Source organism: Otolemur garnettii, unplaced genomic scaffold (genome assembly GCF_000181295.1).
Source record: "Otolemur garnettii isolate 467f Iridium unplaced genomic scaffold, OtoGar3 scaffold00135, whole genome shotgun sequence".
Taxonomy (NCBI): Eukaryota; Metazoa; Chordata; class Mammalia; order Primates; family Galagidae; genus Otolemur; species Otolemur garnettii.
This window is the reverse complement of record NW_003852530.1, coordinates 10,670-30,703: the sequence shown is the minus strand read 5'-3', so window position 1 is coordinate 30,703 and position 20,034 is coordinate 10,670. Positions and strand designations below refer to the sequence as shown.

At 41.7% G+C, this 20,034-nt stretch overlaps 1 protein-coding gene across 1 annotated transcript in view; it reads right to left on the bottom strand.

Annotated features, from left to right (window-relative positions):
- Positions 1-1,787: 1,787 nt before the first annotated feature.
- LOC100957257 (histone-lysine N-methyltransferase PRDM9-like) overlaps positions 1,788-20,034 on the bottom strand; it is a 19,325-nt gene continuing 1,078 nt past the window's right edge. The window contains 9 exon segments of the mRNA XM_023518375.1: positions 1,788-1,912; positions 1,915-3,147; positions 5,706-5,899; positions 6,916-6,983; positions 7,357-7,628; positions 7,842-7,943; positions 8,776-8,923; positions 11,907-11,962; positions 19,532-19,639. Coding sequence (XP_023374143.1) covers positions 1,788-1,912; positions 1,915-3,147; positions 5,706-5,899; positions 6,916-6,983; positions 7,357-7,628; positions 7,842-7,943; positions 8,776-8,923; positions 11,907-11,962; positions 19,532-19,639 — 2,306 coding nt within the window.

Here is a 20,034-nt window from a genome sequence, read left to right as displayed (position 1 = left end):
CAAGCAATCCTTCTGCCTCAGCTTCTCAAGAATCTGGTATTGCAGGGCACATATCACCATGAAGTCTGGCTAGGAATACACACACACACTTTTATTTCAGAAATGGAGGTCTTGCTATGTTGGTCAACTTACTATGTTGATCAAGCCATTCTCTCAGGAACTGCTAGGATTACAGGCATGAAGGGCTGTGCCTGGACTATTTTTCTTTATTTTCATAGAAATTCCTTCTCATTAAATGTCTGTTAGCACTAACCAGCAAATATCCTCTACTTCCAAGTCCCAGAAGATGATTCAGTTGGTTTTTAATGAAGAAAAAGTGACTAAATGAGAAAACGGACTTAAATTGTTCAAAGGAAAAAAAGAAAAAGACTGTTTTTCCTTTGACAAAGAGTCTCTGCTTGGCCCAACCTTATTTAAGCTCCTTAGCCTTCCCTGGGCCAATTTTTGCATTTCCTTGTAAAAGTCAGGGTTTGCAAAGAACCCCCTAAGTCAGTTTAGCAAGAGTTGTCTCAATTTATGATCATCCCCCACCAACCCCAGGTGATGTCTGATCTCTTTGGCCTGCCTTCTTTTAGGTAGATATGGCCAGAATTCCCCCTCACCCCTATGATTCCTCTTATTAACTACCATCCATCAAGGCTTACCTGCTCCTTGGCTCTAAATTCCTGCTCAACTGTGCTGTACTTTTTGCAAGCCAAGAAACACCAAAGATTGTTAGCAAACCACCAGAAGCTGGAAGAGGCAAGGAAGGATTCTAAACATGCTTCAGACCCTGCCAACACCTTGATTGTGGAATTCTAGCCTCCAGAACTGTGAGATAATAAATTTATGTTTTAAACCATATAATTTGTAATAGAGGAAGGTGTTTGCTTTTACATTTTTGTTTCTCTATAGAAGGAGAGTAAGGATCTAGGATTCCCCTGGACAAAGTGGAGGTATTCCCTCCTTCATCAGCAAGAGATACACCATACATGCACACAAATACATCACACATATATGCAGGCACACATGAATGCACATACACCCTTGAACCCCTACACCCACCCTGATACACCTACCCAGGAAACCCCCTTGCATGCATGCATAAGACATAGCACACATGTACATATGCATGCACACACGTGTCCTTCTCAGGCTTTCACTTCATAGGCTACAGAGCTTGGTGGAACTAGGAGAGGAACCAGAAGAAGCCAAGGAAGGAGTGTGGCAGCAGAGGGGAAGGGTACATTAGAAGAGGCCACACTTCCCAGGAAAACAGGAGATTCCCTTCCCTGGCCCAACTCTGTCTCAGATCCTGGGTTTCTCTCCCAGGGCTAAGAAATTGGTTCTCCAATAATTTAACCAGATAGACTCCAGGCTTATACCTTTCCAGGAGTTGGATTCTGTGGGTATGAGTTCCCTGTGGTCTTCCTGAACTCATCTCCCTTCAGTGATAAGAGAATGAGATACATGCTTGGGCTTCAGACTTTTATGGAGAAAAAATTTATTAGAACAGAAGGCCAAAAATTAGCCCAAAAACTAACCATGGAAGGGATCAGTGTGGGAAAGAGCTACTAGTCAGCACCCCCTGAACACTGAAGGACCTTCCCACCAGTTTTTCTTCTTCATTTCTAGTCATGAAAATACAGGATTTGGTTAATCAGTTATTTCTGATCTTTACACTTTTGGGGAATCTAAGGGGTCAAGAGACTTCTTGTGAAGCCCTCTCAGAGGTAAGGTGTAGAGGTGTGTTATGGCCACATTTGCTCTATTGTGGCTGTTGAGATATTTTTATCACTAATGACTTATTAACCCTTCTTGAAAGCATAGGCATTTGTGTGTCTCCTCTGGTGTGTGAGGAGGTGTGCCTTTTGACTAAATCCTCGCCCAAAGTCCCTGCAGACATAGGGCTTTTCCCCTATGTGTGTCCTCTGTGTGTGAGGAGATTTGACCTATTATGGAAGCTCTACCCAAGGTCCCTGCACACATAGGGCTTCTCCCCTGTGTGTGTCCTCTGGTGTGTGAGGAGGGTTACCTTTAGATTAAATCCTTGCCCACACTCCCTACAGACATACAGCTTCTCCCCTGTGTGTGTCCTCTGGTGTCTGAGGAGATTTGACCTATCACGGAAGCTCTACCCACAGTCCCTACAAATGTAGGGCTTCTCCCCTGTGTGTGTCCTCTGGTGTCTGAAGAGGGATGACTTATGACTAAATCCTCGCCCACAGTCCCTGCACACATAGGGCTTCTCCCCTGTGTGTGTCCTCTGGTGTGTGAGGAGGTGTGCCTTTTGACTAAATCCTTGCCCACAGTCCCTGCACACATAGGGCTTCTCCCCTGTGTGTGTCCTCTGGTGTGTGAGGAGGTATGCCTTTCTACTAAATCCTTGCCCACAGTCCCTGCACATGTAGGGCTTCTCCCCTGTGTGTGTCCTCTGGTGCCTGAGGAGGTGTGCCTTTTGACTAAATCCTTGCCCACAGTCCCTGCACACGTAGGGCTTCTCCCCTGTGTGTGTCCTCTGATGTGTGAGGAGATTTGCCTTTAGACTAAATCCTCGCCCACAGTCCCTACACACATATGGCTTCTCCCCTGTGTGTGTCCTCTGGTGTCTGAAGAGGGATGACTTATGACTAAATCCTCGCCCACAGTCCCTGCACATGTAGGGCTTCTCCCCTGTGTGTGTCCTCTGGTGCCTGAGGTTTGACTTATTACTGAAACTTTGCACACACTCTCTATTCTTGACTTTTACAATTCCTGAGATCCCTATTGCCACACAAAATTTTTCTGTATCCCCTGGACCCACTTTCTGGTCTGGTCTGGGCTCTTCCTCTATCATTCTTTCACCCTCCCTAGAACTCCCCATTTGTCCTTTGGGTGGGCAGGAAAATATCCTTGAAATCCTGCTCTGCTGTGTCTTTTTATGAGAGGTTTTTGACATTTCTTTGACTTCTTGACCTTTGGTTTTGTCATTCCTGCTGTTTGGATCAGAATGTTGCTGCTCCTGATTCTCATCCCTGGGGCAGGGAGTTTGTGGTCGGAGGTTTTTTCTTCCAGATGTTCCTTGGGAGATCTGAGAGGGGTGGGTGCGTTCTACATGTTGACTGAGGAATTTCTGAGTGGAGAAGGCCAGAGAGCATGATGGACATGGATGAATCTCTGGCTTTGGTTCTACTGAGAGAGGAAATTTTTGGTTAGAATAGATGTAAACAAGGCTGTCTGGGCTGTCTACTTTGTTATGTGGTAAGGGCTATTCCACTAATCATTCTTCTGTACCTTAACAAGGCAGATGATCTCCCACCAAGTGTTTGATGGACCTTTACAGTCCATTTTTCTGTTCTATTTTTATTCAATACCTCTGTTTGTTTGTTAGTTGGTTTGTTTTTGCTTTAAGACAGAGTCCCATTTTGTCTGCCTGGATAGAATGCCATGGTGTCACAGCTCATAGCAACCTCCAACTCTAGGGCTCAAGCAATCCTCTTGCCTCAGCTTCCCAAGTAGCTGGGATTACAGTCACCTGCCACAACACCTGGCTATTTTTTAAGAGAAGGGTCTTACTCTTGCTCAGGCTGTTCTTAAACTCCCAAGCTCAGGCAATTCACCTGCCTTGGCCTCCCAGAGTGTTAGTATTACAGGGGTAAAATCCAGAAAATCCACATCATGTGCCTTCTCTACAAATAAGCCACACCATGGATCCTCCAGTAGCTCAGAGGCAGTTTCACTCATTCCATAGATGGAGCTGCAGTGAATTTCCCTCAATAAACCACAAATATCTTCCAAGCCATTTCAAATCTCCATTGCCCCCCTCACAGGCTCCCTTCCCTCACACCCATCCCTAGATTCCCTACAGAGTTTGCAGCTGTTTCATTCTACTGAGAAAGGAAACTCTTGATGACTTAGGGGAGAATCATCTCTAATGACTTTTCCTATGAGGGGAAAGAGATCTATTAAGTGAGGAACCACCAGCCTGGAGGATGTGTGAATGTGGAAGGCAGCACGGGGTTGTGGCTAAAGAGAGCTTGTGTGAGTGAGTCTGAATTTGAGTCTCCCTGTTCAAGAAGACATATTTTATTGAGGACTCTTGTGTGCCTGACTCTCCACAAGAAAGTGGGATTCAGGTTGGACAATACAGACTCATCCAGGTCCCACTGACTAAAGGGCTCTGGGTATTGCTGTCCCAACTAGGCCATGGATTGCCACAAATCACTAAAGGAAAATATGTCTTTCCTCAGCCCACACAGGAAGTATTCATGCTTGACTTGTCTTTCAGTCGTCATCTGTTTCAAATACAATAGGAAGTCTTGTTTTAACATATATTCTTATTTATTTATTTATTTTTGAGACAGAGTCTCCCTTTATCACCCTTAGTAGAGTGCTGTGATGTCATAGCTCACAGCAACCTCCAACTCTTGGGCTTAAGCGATCCTCTTGCCTCAGACTCCCAAGTAGCTGGGACTACAGGCACCTGCCACAATGCCCAGCTATTTTTTCTTTAGAGATAGGGTCTCCATATATGTAACACATATCCTTAATCAGACTTCTTACCTCCCGGACCTCCTTCATCTCTCCCACCTGAAGACTGAGGAGTCTCTGAGCAGATTACCGACTGCAGTCTATTTTCTGAAAATTAACCAAAGCTTCAGCTTAGAGTAGAGAACTGAACAGAGAAATGAAAACTCCAGTGTCTTGGCATGATTCATAGGCCCTATGTTTCCAGGTTTCTTTGTGTCTCTCCCACTTTTGCTCTTACCCTCTCTGGTTCCTTCACCTGAGTGGTCTCTGGCACCCTAACTCTCCCTGCCACCTAGTCATTGCCCTGAATCGTTTGGCTGGTGGTGTTTACACTTCTCAAATACAATCCCCTGAGGGGAACATTCCCTGACCACCCTGCTACATGACCCCTCCCCTAACACTGGTGCCTGGGCACTTTTTCTGGCCTAGTGTTCTTCAAAGCACTGCTCACAGTCTGATCTGCATAGGTCTGTATCTGTGTGTGTGTTGTTTCCTTATTCACGTGTCAGCTATCTAGGAGCAGAGATTCTGAGTGTTTTGTTCAAGCCCAACTACTAGCTCCTGGAACACTGGCACAGAGAAGGAATTCACATGACAACTAATTGAGGTAATGAGTGAATGAACAATAATATAAGCATATTACTTAAAAATATGGAGGAATTTAAGAAGAAACACCTAAAAAGGCCTGAAGAAACTACCTTGTTGAGAGAGCTGGTAGGCAAGACAACTTGCTTTTTGCCTACAAGGTTTTTAGCATTATCTGATGTTATAAATTTTATGCCTGAAGTACTTAGAATATGAAATAAGATCAAAAATTAAAATTTTAAAAATTGTTTGTAGAATTCAAAGGCATATGGCATGAATCTTTAATTTCAGAAGCACATGATTGGAAATTTTACTGACTTTAGACTGAATTTTACTCTACTTAAGTGAACAAAGCTGAGCACAGTGGCTCAGGCCTGTAGTCACAGAAATTTGGGAGGCTGAATAAGGAGGGTCACTTAAAGCCAGGAGTTCAAGGCTTCAGTGAGGTATGATTGTATCACAGCACTCCAGCCTGGGTGACAAAGTGAGACCCTGTCTCTAAAGAAAAAAAAAAAAGAGGAAGAAAAAGAAAATAAAAATAAAAATATAGAACAATAATAGCTGAATCATGAGAATTCCCAAGGAGACGCTTTCCTTCCCTTTCCCTCCTAGGGAGTCATGGTGGTGCCCACCTTGCCCTGCTGTGAGCTCTTTCTTCCACTTGCTTCCCCACTTGATGCCCAGTTCCTGGCCATACTCATCCCCATACCAGACCAGCAGTTCACAGCCTGGCCTGATGACTCGGCAGGTCCGATAGAAGATCTGCCTGTGGTATTGGAAGGCCACCAGGTTCTGCTCCTCTTCATCTCGGGCACAGTTCACATACCTATGGTTGAGCAGCAGAGGGAAAGAAGACAGGCAGTGAGTTCCCACCACCTGTCAGGTCCACATCTGGCTTGTCCCCTGGTGGTCAATGCCTCCGTTGTCTGGTGCTGCCTACTTCCCATTACTCCCCAGACTCTCTCTGCTCTCACCCGAGTCTTTTCAGTGTTTTATGAATTACTGCCTCTAGATCCTGCTTACAGGGCTCATCCTGCTTGGAATGCTCAAGTCAGCTTTGTGTTAAGAGGCTACTCCTAGTTTCTCCACATTTTACCCACATTAGAGGACTGTCCTAGCAAAACACCATAGAACAGTAATTGTTTATTTGTATCCTTTCTTCCCTGATTAAGTAAGAGCCCCTCATGGAGAGGGGCTGGGCCTGGCAGCACAGACAGCCAGGACTGTCCTGAAGTTTGCTTCCCAGGGTGCAGGGCCCAGATTTAATTTCACCAAGCACAGGAAGATTTCCTGCCCTCACAAATTAAAGGTCCTTTGTATTATGCTGTCTTGGCACTGTGTGCATCTTGTAAAATAAGAAAATTATGGTCAAATATTCCTATAATTAAATGTTTCATGTCTGTCTACAATACATCCTCCACAATGACATGGGTTGTGAGATCTGCTCAAGTAATGATCTTCATTTTCTAAACTGGAAAACAGTAAGTGCATAATGAATGAGGATTAGATAAAATAATATGTGAATCACATTTTATCTAATGTGATTAGATAAAATAAATATGAATAATATGTGAATTGGGTTCCCAATGAATCTAGGCTCCTCAAGGTTTATCCTGCTGCCTCAATATAGTGTATCATAGAGATTTATATTTTGATAAAAAGTTAGAACATTTATGTTTTTATTTATTTTTCTGAATGTTTGTGATGTTAAAGATCATTATATGGAGAAAAATAGGAAAAGAGGATACAAAAACCACTGAAGGAAGCGTGATGAAAAAAAAAGGAATCTGAGCTTGTGAGAGACAAATGCTTCTCTGGAACCTAGAAAACTACTGTCCTTACCTCATCCAGTTGCCTTGAGATTCATCCTTCCCATCCACATACTCATAGCAGTTTCTCCCCTTGGTGATCTGAGTTTTAAAAAAATAAGTTAAAGGCTGTTCAGAGAGTATTAATCAGAAGACTTATTCTACTCTACTGTTATCAGTGCCCTCTGAGCCTGCGTGGACTCAGCCGCCAGCCTTAGGCATCAGCTCCACGTCTGAGTCCCACCATCCCATTGGAGCACAGGCCCATAGGGAGGATGTACCTCTTTGTGCCACTGTGCTCCTGCATACTCTCTGACCTTTACATTGGAGCTCCCTGCCCATGCAGAGACCACTGCACACACAGAGTTGACCAAGTTATCTCTGTGCATGTCCTTCCAGGTAGGGGGCGACTTCCAACCAAAGGCACAGAGGGATGTGGGAAGCCAAAACAGGGGAAAGGGTAGGCACTTCTCACCAGCCAGGAGTATCCACTGTTGGCTGCCTCTTCGTCCTCTGTGACCTGGCCCTCATAAGGGCCAAAGTGCAGCCCCAGTTGTAGATCAGATGCCTCATTCCATACTCCAAACCCAGCCTGAGGGATGCCCGAAGTTCTAATTCCCAGCCCAGAGGGCAGGCTGAGGACTGAGCGGTTGGGGTGCCCCTTCTCCACTGCAGTGTCCTTTACAAATGTAGGGGGCCCATGAACAGCACAATTGTCAATGAAGAAGTTCTGACACTTTTCACAATCTGGCGGTGAAAACAGTAGCAGTTAGGAGAGGTGTAGTGCATGTTCTTGACATAAAGAGCTTCAGAGCGAGCCTAGTGCTCACATCATTTAGCCTCGGTCCTATACTCCAAGTCATTAGAGTAAAGGGATGATTTGGGGGCCAAAGGATGAGATGAAATCATTGTACCAGGACCTAACAGCCTTATGTGTGAGTATGGCAAAGGGTCACTTACAGAGATAGTCATCATCTTGAGGCTCGCTGACCTCTTTGTAAGCATGGCCCTTTCTTTCTCGCAGGCTATACATCCTCACTTCAATCTCCTTTATCCTGAGATCTAAATTGGGGAAGAGTAAGTGAGTGAAGGTGGGAGTCTGGGGTGTTCATCCTTGTTCATCAGAAAATGTGAACTCTCCTACCATCAAATTATCATTTATTCTTTATACATTCTGGTGCCACCCTACAACCCCCAACTACTGGTTCAGGTTCAGAGAGATTAAGACTCCACACCCACACTGACTACAGATACTTAATTCACTTTTAGTTTCTGGCTGTTCCCATTATCTCATTAACCTCCCAAACTTTCTACTTATGACACAGTCCATTCATGAATTCATTCATTCACAAAATATTTGTTGAGGGCACATTACATGTTAGGCATTAAGTAAAGACCTGGTCACTGAGGAGGCGTAGTCTCTATTATCAGAGATGGATTTACTGGACATCTTTTATGTATTAATTCTTTTATATTTAATGCTTTTAAGCAATATATGAGCTATGTATATTTATCTTCATTTTATGGATTGGCATTCAGGAGGTCAGAAAAGTTATAACATTTTCCCCAGGCCCCAATGCTTCAATGTCAAAGTCAGCCCCATATATCTACACCATATTCATCACCCTTCTAAAGCTCTAAAGAGGGTGGTGCCCATAGCTCAGTGGGTAGGGTGCCAGCCACATACACCAAGGCTGGCAGGTTCAAATTTGGCCTGGGCCTGCTAAACAACAATGACAACCGCAACCAAAAATTAGCCAGATGTGGCAGGTACCTGTGGTCCCAGCTATTCAAGAGGCTGAGGCAAGAGAATAACTTAAGCCCAAGAGTTTGAGGTTTCCATGAGCCAAAATAAAGTCTAGAGAGACAAAGTCCCCAAGGTATTTTCTCTTACCCGATTTTCGTCCAGAATGCTGTCCAGAGGTACTTGCTTCTCTGGGAGAGGACATATGTTTCTGGTGCTGCTCTGAGCCACTAATGTTCGGTAAACTTGCTGGTCCTGACAATTCCTTCAAATGCATATTAAAAGACAACATGCATTTCTTTAGTATTTTAGGGTTTGCAGTGTGTTTTCAGACACGAGTTTAGTTAATGCTTCAATAACCCTTAGAAATAGCCCAGTGTAGTAGCTCATGCCTGAAATCCTAGCACTCTGGGAGACCAAGGCAGGTGGGTTGCCTGAGCTTAAGCGTTCGAGACTAGCCTGAGCAAGAGTGAGACTCCATTTCTATTAAAAACAGAAAAACTAGGCCAGGTGCTGTGGCTCATGCCTATAATCCTAGCACTCTGGGAGGCTGAGGTGGGTGGATATCCTGAGCTCACAGGTTCGAGACCAGCCTGAGCAACAGCAAGACCCCTACCTCTAAAAATAACCAGGCGTTGTGCAGGCACCTGTAGTCCCAGCTCCTCAGGAGGCTGAGGCAAGAGAATCCCTTGAGCCTAAGAGTATGAGGTTGCTGTGAGCTATGACGCAATAGCACTCTTCCAAGGGGGACAAAATGAGACTCTGTCTCAGAAAAAGATAAAAAATAGGGAGGTGCTTGTGGCTCAAAGGGGTAGGGCGCTGGCCCCACATGCCATGGGTGGTGGGTTCAAACCCAGCCCTGGCCAAAAACTGTGAAAAAAATAAATAAAAAATAAAAAAACTAGCCAGGTGTTGTGGTAGGTACCTGTAGCCTCAGCTACTTGGGAGGCTGAGGCAAGAGGATCTCTGAGAACCAGGAATTTGAGGTTGCTGGGAACTATGATGCCATAGTACTCTACCCAGGGTGACTCTGTGAGACTGTGTCTCACAAAAAAATAAATAACCCTTATTAATGCCTGGGATTCTGAATCCTAAAGGAAAAAGGGAGAGCCTAAATGGGCAGCAAGTGAAGGACTAGAGCCTATGTCTTTTTTTTTTTTTTTGAGACAGAGTCTCACTGTGTTTCCCTTGGTAGAGTGCTGTGGCATCACAGCTCACAACAACTTCAAACTCTTGGGCCCAAGCAATCCTCTTGCCTCAGCCTCCCAACTAGCTGGGACTACAGGTGCCTCGCATAACACCTGGCTATTTTTAGAGATGGGGTCTTGTTCTTGCTCAAGCTGGTCCTGAACTTGTGTGTTCAGGTAATCCACCTGCCTCAGCCTCCCAGAGTGCTAGGATTATAGGCATGAGCCACCACTCCAGGTCCAAGAGCCCATGTCTTAGGGCTCTTTCCCTTTAACTTTCTCTCAAACTTTTCCATATAAGTGAAGGCAAAAGAGGGAAGATGCTTGGGAAGACTAGCTGGAGAACTGACAAGTCTGTGGAGGAAAAGGTAACGGTTGATGGAGGAAAAAGAAGATCTTCTGTATGTTAATGGGCATTTGATGTAATGAGAAGGAAAAGCACAAAGGTACAAAACACCTTGAAAGTAAAACAGAGCAGAGAGGTTTGGGAGAGATGAAGAAATGGTTGGCAAAAGTGTATCTAGACAACTAAGAAAGGAATGCTACAAGTTGCAAATTGCCATGTTTTGGAAAGAATATTGACATTGGAATTAGATTAGTTGGTTTCTGTTCTAATTCTGCTTGAATAAGGGTGTTATTAGCTAATTCTCTTTAATTTCCTGATTCATAAATTGGCATACATGTTATAGTGAACATCAAACATAATCATGTTTGCCAAAGTGTTTTGTGAGCTATCTAACAGTGTAAATGTGAGAGTAATAATTAATCTCATGGTATGGATCCAATTTCCCTCCTGAATCATCTCTACAGTTTAAATCTAACTCTAAAATACTATCTGCAGCATTCTTTGATCCTGTTACTTATTCTTTAATTTGTATTTTTGGAATCACTCTTTCAGAAAACACTCAAGGGATGCTCAAAGAGCTCACAATGCAGAGACAGCAGGTTAAACAAATGATTCCAAAGAGTCTGAGAGTGGCCTAGATAGAGAGTGGAAGAAGGAGCCATTATTGTCTCCTGCAGGAGAAAGAATCTGGAATCAGTTCCAGAAGGATATATTTTTACTGAATAGTGATTACCTAAATGAAGTCCTAAGTTATTTTATTTGTTGTTTTTCAGTCTTCAAACCAGAAGCTCCTCAGGGATGGAACTTGGTTCCTTTTATCAGAATGAGTCCCTTGGGCCAGGCACAGTGGCTAATGCCTGTAATCCTAGCACTTTGGGAGGCCAAGGTGGTTGGATTGCCTGAGCTCACAGGTTGGAGACCAGCCTGAGCAAAAGCAACACCCTATCTCTAAAAATAGCAGGGCGTTGTGGTGGGCACCTGTAGTCCCAGCTACTTGGGGTGGGGGTGGGGGGCGCTGAGGCAAGAACATTGCTTGAGCCCAAGAGTATGAGGTTGCTGTGAGCTATGACACCACAGCACTCTACCAAGGGTGACAAAGTGAAACTGTCTCAAAAAAAAAAAAAAAAAAGAGAGAGAGAGATTGAGTCCCTTAAGAGGGGAGCAACCCCTATCCCTTATCATCTGGGACAATCCCCAGGATACACTGTCTGTGTTTCTGTAAGTGTCTCTTGGTCAGAACATCTTCCTGAATCACTCACTTTACCATAACAGAGAGAAAACTGAGGTTGGAAACTCAGTCAGATGAATGATGGAGGAATAAGACAGAATATATTTTATAAAACAATGAAAGTTTTCAGAAGCTTGTAAGTGCTTTAGAGAAGTTTGAATTAGACTTCACCAACCCTAAATGTGATTTCAGGCATATAATCAAATATTTTTGTACTACAGCTTCCTCATATTTAAAATGAGGTTATAGTTTTAGTAACTACCTCACAGGTTTTTGGAAGGCTTAAGTGAATTTATTCATGTAAAATGCTTAAAATAAAGTCTAAAGTATTACAAAAATAAAACAATGATAGCAATTATGGTTACTGTTCTTATTAACTCTTAAAAATGAGGATGCTGACAGACAGCGTGCTAAAGAGACCAGGAGAGGAAGGCAGCAGTTGCAGACACTCTGTGCAATCTCCTCTTACCTGTGTTTGGGTTCCTGAGGAAGAATTTCTTGTCAATAGGGTTTGGAAGACACTCACCTTCTGGCGTTTACTCTGTTCCATTCTGAAGGCCATCCAAGGGTGTTTGACTAAAAGTAAAGAGAAATCAGTGGTACGGTTGGTAAATGTTACCAAACTCTGGAGATTCTCAATAGAAACAGGATTCTGAAGTAGACAGTGATAATTCCAAGTATTAACTAAGGGTAATATTAAAATGTTTTCTGAAGTATCCTTAAGGCCTATACTTCTATCAGAGGCATTGTTAATTTTTTTTCTTTTCTTTAGCTCACGTCTGTAATCCCAGCACTTGAGAGGCTAAAGTGGGTGGTTTGCCTGAGCTCATAAGTTGGAGACCAGCCTGAGTCAGTGCAAGACACAATCTCTAAAAATAGCCAGGAATTGTGGTGGGCACCTGTAGTCCTAACTACTTGGGAGGCTGAGGCAAGAGAATTGCTTAAGTCCAGGAGTTTGAGGTTGCTGTGAGCTGTGATGCCATAGCACTCTACCAAGGGGTGACAAAGTGAGACTCTGTCTCAAAAAAAAAAAAAAGGTCTTTTTAATAGGCAAAACTTTATCTCTGCTTCACCGTACGTTCACAAGTGTGTATATATATATATATATATATATGGCTCTATTTGCAGGGGAATGGGAATTTAATCTATTAAATAGGCCAAGTCCCATGTCATCATCTGATTCTTCAGACTCCTCTTCTCATCTTTTCCTCTGCTGCAGCAGGGGTGGAACCAGCAGCAGGAGCTACAGCACTTGGTCAGCAGAGACAGCCCCAGCCCCACCCAGGCAATGACATCCTCAATGCTTTTTCCATCTAGCTCACTGATGACCTTGTTGAGCTGGTCGTCATCTGACTTGATGCCTATGCTGTCCAGGACCTTCTTGACGTCCTTGGCACTGTGGGAGGGGTTGCTCTCACAGGGTTGCCCCCCACTCAGAGCAGCCAGAAGGTAGGAAACAACATAGTATATCTTCTTGGTGGCTTCCCTAAGGGAAAGGAAGTCACTGACACAGGTATCTACTATATATATATATATATATATATTTTTTTTTTTTTTTTTTTAATAAATATACTGGAGCCAGGTATAGTGGCATGCACCTGAAATCCCAGCTACTCAGGAGGCTGAAGTGGGAGGATAGCTTGAATCCAGGAGTGTGAGATTATCTTGGGAAACATAACAAGACCCTGTCTTTAAAAAAATGAATGAATAAAAAAATAAATTGATTGGCGTCTCATGACAAATACACTGAACAAACTAGGAACAGAAGGAGATTACTGGTCAGGTGCGGTGCCTCATGCCTGGTAATCCTAGCACTCTGGGAGGCCAAGGTGAGTGAACTGTATGAGCTCAGGAGTTCTAGACCAGCCTGAGCAAGAGTGAGACCCTGTCTCTACTAAAAATAGACAAAAGTAGCTGGGCCTCGTGGTGCCTATGGCTCTAGCTACTTGAGAGGCTGAGGCAGGAGTACCTCTTGAGCCCAGGAGTTTGGAGTTGTTGTGAGCTATGACACCAGAGCACTCAACCCAGGGTGTGTGAGTGAGACTATGTCTTAAAAAGAAAAAAAGAAAGAAAGAAAGAAAAAATAGAGAAGGAAATTACTTCATCATAAAAAATTTCTAAATTTTAGAAAAACTCTAGAGTCTCTAAATTTTAGAGAGTCTCTAAATTTTAAAACTCTAAATTTTAGAAAAATCCCACATCTAATATCATACCTAATGTCGAAATACTAAAAGCCTTTCCTCTAAGATCATAACAAGGTAAAGATTTCCACTTTTACTTTTATTCAACACAGTACTGCAGTCCTTGCCAAAAAGATTAGGCAAGAAAAAGAAGCATCCAAATTGGAAAGGAAGAAGTAAAGTTGCCTCTGTTTGTAAACTACACAATTTTCTATGTAGAAAACCATAAAGAGTCCACAAGAAAACAGTTAGAACTGATAAATGAATTCGGCAGGGTTGCAGGATACATCAGTTGTGTTCCTACACACTAACAATGAATAATCCAAAAAGGAAAATAAAAAAAAATCCCATCTACAATATCTTCAAATAGAATAAAATACTTAGGTATAAACTTAGGCAAAAGAATTAAACATCGAAGACTAAAAAATTCATGAAATAAATTAAAGCCACAAATAAATGGAAAGTCATCCTGTATTCACCAATTAGGATATTAAATATTGTTAAAATGTTCAACATATCAAAATGATTTACAGATTCAATGCCATCCCTATCAAAATGCCAATGTCATTAATTATAGAAATAAAAAAATCTAAAAATGTATATGAAACCTCAAGGGATTAAGAATAGACAAAAAAATGTTAAAAATGAACACAGTTTAAAGCCTCACATTTCCTGATTTCAGACCAGACGAGGTCTGACAATTAATTCTGTGAACTCACCCTAGAAAAAGTACTACACACCTCATTGCAGATTATCACTGTGGTCACCTTCGAAGCACTCCCCTTGGGAAGCTACACAAATGCACTGACACCAGTGCCTAATCCACCTTTCAAAGCAATTTTGAAACTCCTTTTTTGGAGTGGCAATTAAAGCTATCATCCTATTATCCTGATGTCATCAAAATATTTTCCTTTCAATATTTTATTTATCTTTAGGTAAAGAAAAAAGTCACAGGGGGCCAGATCAGTTGAGTGGGGGAGGTCCAATACAGTTAGTTATTTGTGTCCTAGCTAAAAGTTCCCTAACAGACAGTGCCGTGTGAGCCAGCGTATTATTGTGATGCAAGAGCCATGTGTTGTTGTCCAAGATTTTCAGTTAAGATTTTACTAACTGTTTATTAGTATTTACTTGGTCCGCTATGCTTCTTGTGGTCATCTGACAAGTTCAGTGAATAATTTGACAAATTCTTGCAATGTTTTCCTCAGTAATGCTTGTTACTGGCCATCCTGACCTCTTTTCATCAGGGATGCTTTCTCTCCCCTCAGAAAAACATTTAATCCATTTCTACACTGCCATTTTCTTTATGGAATTATCTCCATGAACTTGGTCTAATGTGCCCCTGATTTCATTTCCACTCTTGCCAAGTTTAACAAGAAATTTACAAATGTCTGTTCATTGTTCCAATTGAAGCTCTGACATTGTTGCAACAACACACAAAAACGTGCAAGAATAATACTGAACACCACTCAGCAAGACACCATCACATGTCAATACAAACACAACTATGAGACACTGATATACCAAGGTTATGAAACCTTACAGTGCTTCCAATATAAGTCTTAAATTCATGAACTTAATTGTCAGATCTTGTGTTAGAAAGCTATGGTCCTGTAATCCTAGCACTCTGGGAATCTGAGGGGGTGTATTATTGAAGCTCAGGAGTTTCAGATCAGCCTAGGTGAAAGTACGACCCCATCTCTACTAAAAAATAGAAAGAAATCCCTGGGCATTATGGCATACATCTCTAATACCAGCTACTTGGGAGGCTGAGGCAAGAGGATAGCTAGATTCTAAGAGTTTGAGGTTGCTGTAAGCTATGATGCCACAGCACTCTATGCAGGGTGACAGAGTGAGACTCTGTCTCAAAAAAAAGAAAAAGAGAAAGAAGAGCAAGGAAAAGAAAGCTGTGGGAACAAAAATAGTACTTACTCACACAAAGACAGATATCTAGAACAATGGGAAGGGAATAGAGAGAGGCCAGAAATAAACCCTTACATACAGTCAAATGATCTTTGCCAAGGATGCCAATACTACACAATGGGGGAAAGGATAGTTTCTTCAATAAATGGTGCTCAAAAACTAGATATCCATATACAAAATAATGAAAATAGACTCCTACTATACACCATTTATAAAACATAACTCCATATGGATTAAAGATTGAAATGTAAGACATAAAAGTATAAAAGTCCAAGAAGAAAAATTGGAAAAGATTCATGACATTGAAATGAGCAATTATTTCTTTGATATGATAAGAAAAGCATAAGCAACAAAAGCAAAAATAGAGAGATGGGGAGTGCATTGAACTTAAAAACTTTATAGCAAATGCAACAATTAACAGAGTGAAAAGGCAAGCTACAGAGTGGCAGAAAATGCATGCAAACCATGTATCCGATAAAGGGTTTATACCACCAGGTACAGTGGTGCTGGCCTGTACTCCTATGTATTTGAGAGGCTGAAGTGGGAGGATTACTTGAACCCAGACATTCAAGACCAGCCTGGGAAACATAGCAAGACCACCATCTCAAAAACAAGAAATAGAAAATAAAAGGTTAATATCCAGAATATATAAAGAAACCCTTAACCTTGATAATAACAACAGAAACAACACAAAAAAATAGCTGGTACAGACTGAATTTTGTTTCCCCCAAATTCATATATTGAACCCCTAATCCTCAATGTGGTGGTATTTAAAGATGGAGCCTTTGGTAGGTAATTAGGGTTACATGGAGATGATGGGATGAGTGCTTTTATAAGAAGAAGAAAGAGCTTCCTTTCCTCTCTTGCTGTGAGACCTCTCGTCAGAGCCCAACCATGCTAGCACATTGATTTTATACTCCCAGCCTTCAGATTTTTCAAAAATAAATTACTTCTTAAGCAACCCAGTGTATGCTATTTATTATGGCAGCCTGAGCTAACTAGTACAATGGGGAAAAGACTTGAATAGACATTTCTCCAAAGAAAATATGTCAATGGCCAAGAGGCAAAAGAAAAAAATGAACATCGGTAATCATCAGGGAAATGAAAATTAAAACCACAATGAGATACTACCTAATACTTATTAGAATGGCCTCTTTCAAGTAACCAGAAACTAAGTATCGGGAAAGATGTGGAGAAATTAAAACTCTTGGTCATCGCTAGTGGATGTCCTAGTCTGATTTTTGCTGCTATACCACAATACTACATTTTGGGTAATTTATAAAGAAAAGAAATTTATTTGGCTCATGATTCTGAAGGCTGGTAAATCTAAGGCTAGGCATGGCACTAACATCTGGCAAGGGCCTTCATGCTACATCATGACATGGTAGAAGGGTAAGTGAACATGTGAGACAGAGCTAGAGAGGGAAGGGCCAAATTCATCTTTTTCATCATGAAGCCACTTCTGCAATAATTAATCCATCGATGAGAAGCCTTAATAACCTGATCACCTTTAAAGACTCTGCCTCTTTATATGGCAATAAAACTTCTAATGCATGAACTTTTGGGGGACACATTCAAACCACTTCAGGAGGAATGTACAATGGTACAGCCACTATGAAAAATAGTATGGTGGTTCCTCAAAAAATTAACAATAGAACTATCAGAAATCCTACTTCTGGGTATATAGTATCTCCAAAATAATTGAAAAGAGGATCTCAAAGAGATACTTGCACAACCATGGTCACTACAGCATTATTCACAATAGCCAAGAGATGAAGCAACCTAAATATCTATCAACAGATGAATGGATAAAGAAAATATGGTATATACATAAAAAAGAATATTATTCAGCCATAACTAAAAAGGAAATCCTGTCACATGCTATAGCATGGGTGAACCTTGAGGACATTATGTTAAGTGAAATAAGCCAGTCATAAAAAGACAAATATTGTATGATTCCATTTTTTTTGAGACTGATTCTTACTGCATTGCTCAGGTTCGAGTGCAGTGGCACCATCCTAGCTCATAACAATCTCAAACTTCTGGATTCAGAAGATCCTCTTGCCTCAGCCTCTTGAGTAGCTGGGGACTACAGGTGCCTTCCATGATGCCCGGCTAATTTTTTCTATTTTTAGTAGAGACAGGGTATCTCTTTTGCTCAGGCTTCTCTTGAACTTCTAAGCTAAAGTAATCTTCCATCGTTGTCCTCCAAGAGTGCTAGGATTACAGGCCTGAACCATCACACCTGTCTGACTCTGTATTATAACTTCTCCTGTCAAATCAGTAAAATAGGAAATGAGCATCTCACTCCTATTTTCTAATAATTGCAGATTATTTTATTTACCTGATGCTGTCTCTGGTCAATAACATGTGAGAAAAATCAGGAAAACTGATCTTTGAGGATTTCTCAAATCCTCTCCCAGAATCAAGACAAAGAATCAGATTCATTTTTGAATAAGAGGATCATGTAGTATGACTAAATATACCTAAATGAATTATGTCTTTATGTATCTTTTCTTAATATGATAATTATTTCCCCTCTTCCTTTTTCTTTCTCTCTCTCTCTTTTTGAAACAGAGACCCAGGTAGTGTGCCATGGTGTTAGGGTAGCTCAGTGCAACTTCAAACCTCAGGCTTAAGGGATCTTTCTACTTCAGCCTCTTGAATAGCATGCCAAGATGGCCAGTTATTCTTTTTTTAATTTTAGTAGATATAAGGGCTTGCTCATGCTCAGGCTTGTCTTCAATTCCTGAACTCAAGCAATCCTCCCCTCTTGGCTTCCTAGAGTGCTAAGATTACAGGCATGAGTCATGAGGCCAGGCCAGTTGTTTCCTCTTGTAAGACATTTTATTTGCTAATTGATTATGAGATTAGTGTTAGAAAGCTTTTGATGGATTTACAGCTTAATTAAGATTTCATTAATTGTACTATGATTAACTAACAATGTTTAGCAAAAACTATCTTTGTTAAAAAAAAAAGAATGACAACTTTTATTTACTAATTTAATTTTTTTAAGAGACAGGATCTTGCTCTGTTGCCCAGGCTGAAGTGCAGTGTCCGGATTACAGTTCACTGTAGCCTGGGTACATGCAATCCTCCTGCATAAGTCTCTGGATTAGCTGGTACTATAGGTGTACACCACCACATCTTGTTAATTTTTCTTATTTTCTCTAGAGACATGGTCTCACAACAGCTTAGACTGGGCTTCAACTTCTGGCCTCAAGCCATCCTCCTGCCTTGGCCTCCCAAAGCACTGGGATTACATGGGTAAGCTACTGTACCTGTTCTAAATTTTGAACATGTGGAGAATGAAACTGGAAAACCTATACATCTATATTCATTCAGTCCAATCTCAGCATTCTGCCACAACTGCTTCAGAATTTTTTTTTTAATTTCAAAATTCAAATTCAAGGTCTGGTGCAGTGGCTCACACCTATAATTCTAGCACTCTGGAATGCTGAGATGGGTGGATTTCTTGAGTTTAAGAGTTCCAGACCAGCCTGAGCAAGAATGTCTCTATTAAAAATAGAAAAATTAGCTAGGTATTGTGGCAGGAGCCTATAGTCCCAGCTCCGTAGGAGGCTGAGGAATGAGGATCACTTGAGCCCAGGATTTTGGGGTTGCTGTGAACTATGATAATGCTACTGGTACCCAGTGCAACAAAGTGAGACTCTGTATCCAAAAAAATTCAAGATTTAAAAACAAAACTAAAAGCAAAGAAAACCCAACCAAGTCACAGTGGAGCCATCTGCCAGCCCTTCCTCCTTTTGTTGTGATAATAACTGTTCTGATTTTGGTATTCCTATTCATCTTTTATATATTTATTACTTATCATATCTTTAAATAATATATATATAATTATTTTAAACATTTAAAACTGTATATGAATAGCCTTTTACTGTATATGTTATTTGGCAGCTTGCTTGTTTGTTGAACATTTCTGTTTTGAGGGAAGACTGTGTCATTTGTTAACTCCTAAGATGTAACTGAGACCTAAATCCAGGTTGGTTTCAGGAGGTTACTTCTAAATCCTCTGGCCCCTCACCTTGTTGCCTAGGTGTCCATTCTTCATCAGAATCCTCAGTGTCATCCACCTTGTATTTGGTGGCCTGTCTTCGGTGACACATGAAAGCCGGTCGAGGGGCTCTGAGACCTGTCAGGAAGCAAAATCTTTGTCCTGAAAGGAAAAACCTGGGAGGAGGAACAAAGAGCAGTAGCAATGGAAAGTACCACAAAGGCAGTGCAACTCTGTCAGTTGAGCTGGGTGATTCTCAAACAAAGTCAAGATGTGAACTCTGGGCTCGGTGCCAGTAGCACAGTGGTTACAGTGTCAGCCACATAGGCTGGCAGGTATGAACCCAGCTGGGCCAGCTAAACCACACTGACAACAGCAACAGCTGCCGGGCATTGTGGCAGGCATATATAGTCCCAGCTACTTGGGAGGCTGAGGCAAGAGAATCCCTTAAGCCCATGAATTTGAGGTTGCCATGAGCTGTGACGCCAAGGGAGGCATAGTGAGACTCTGTCTCAAAAAAAAAAAAAAAAAAA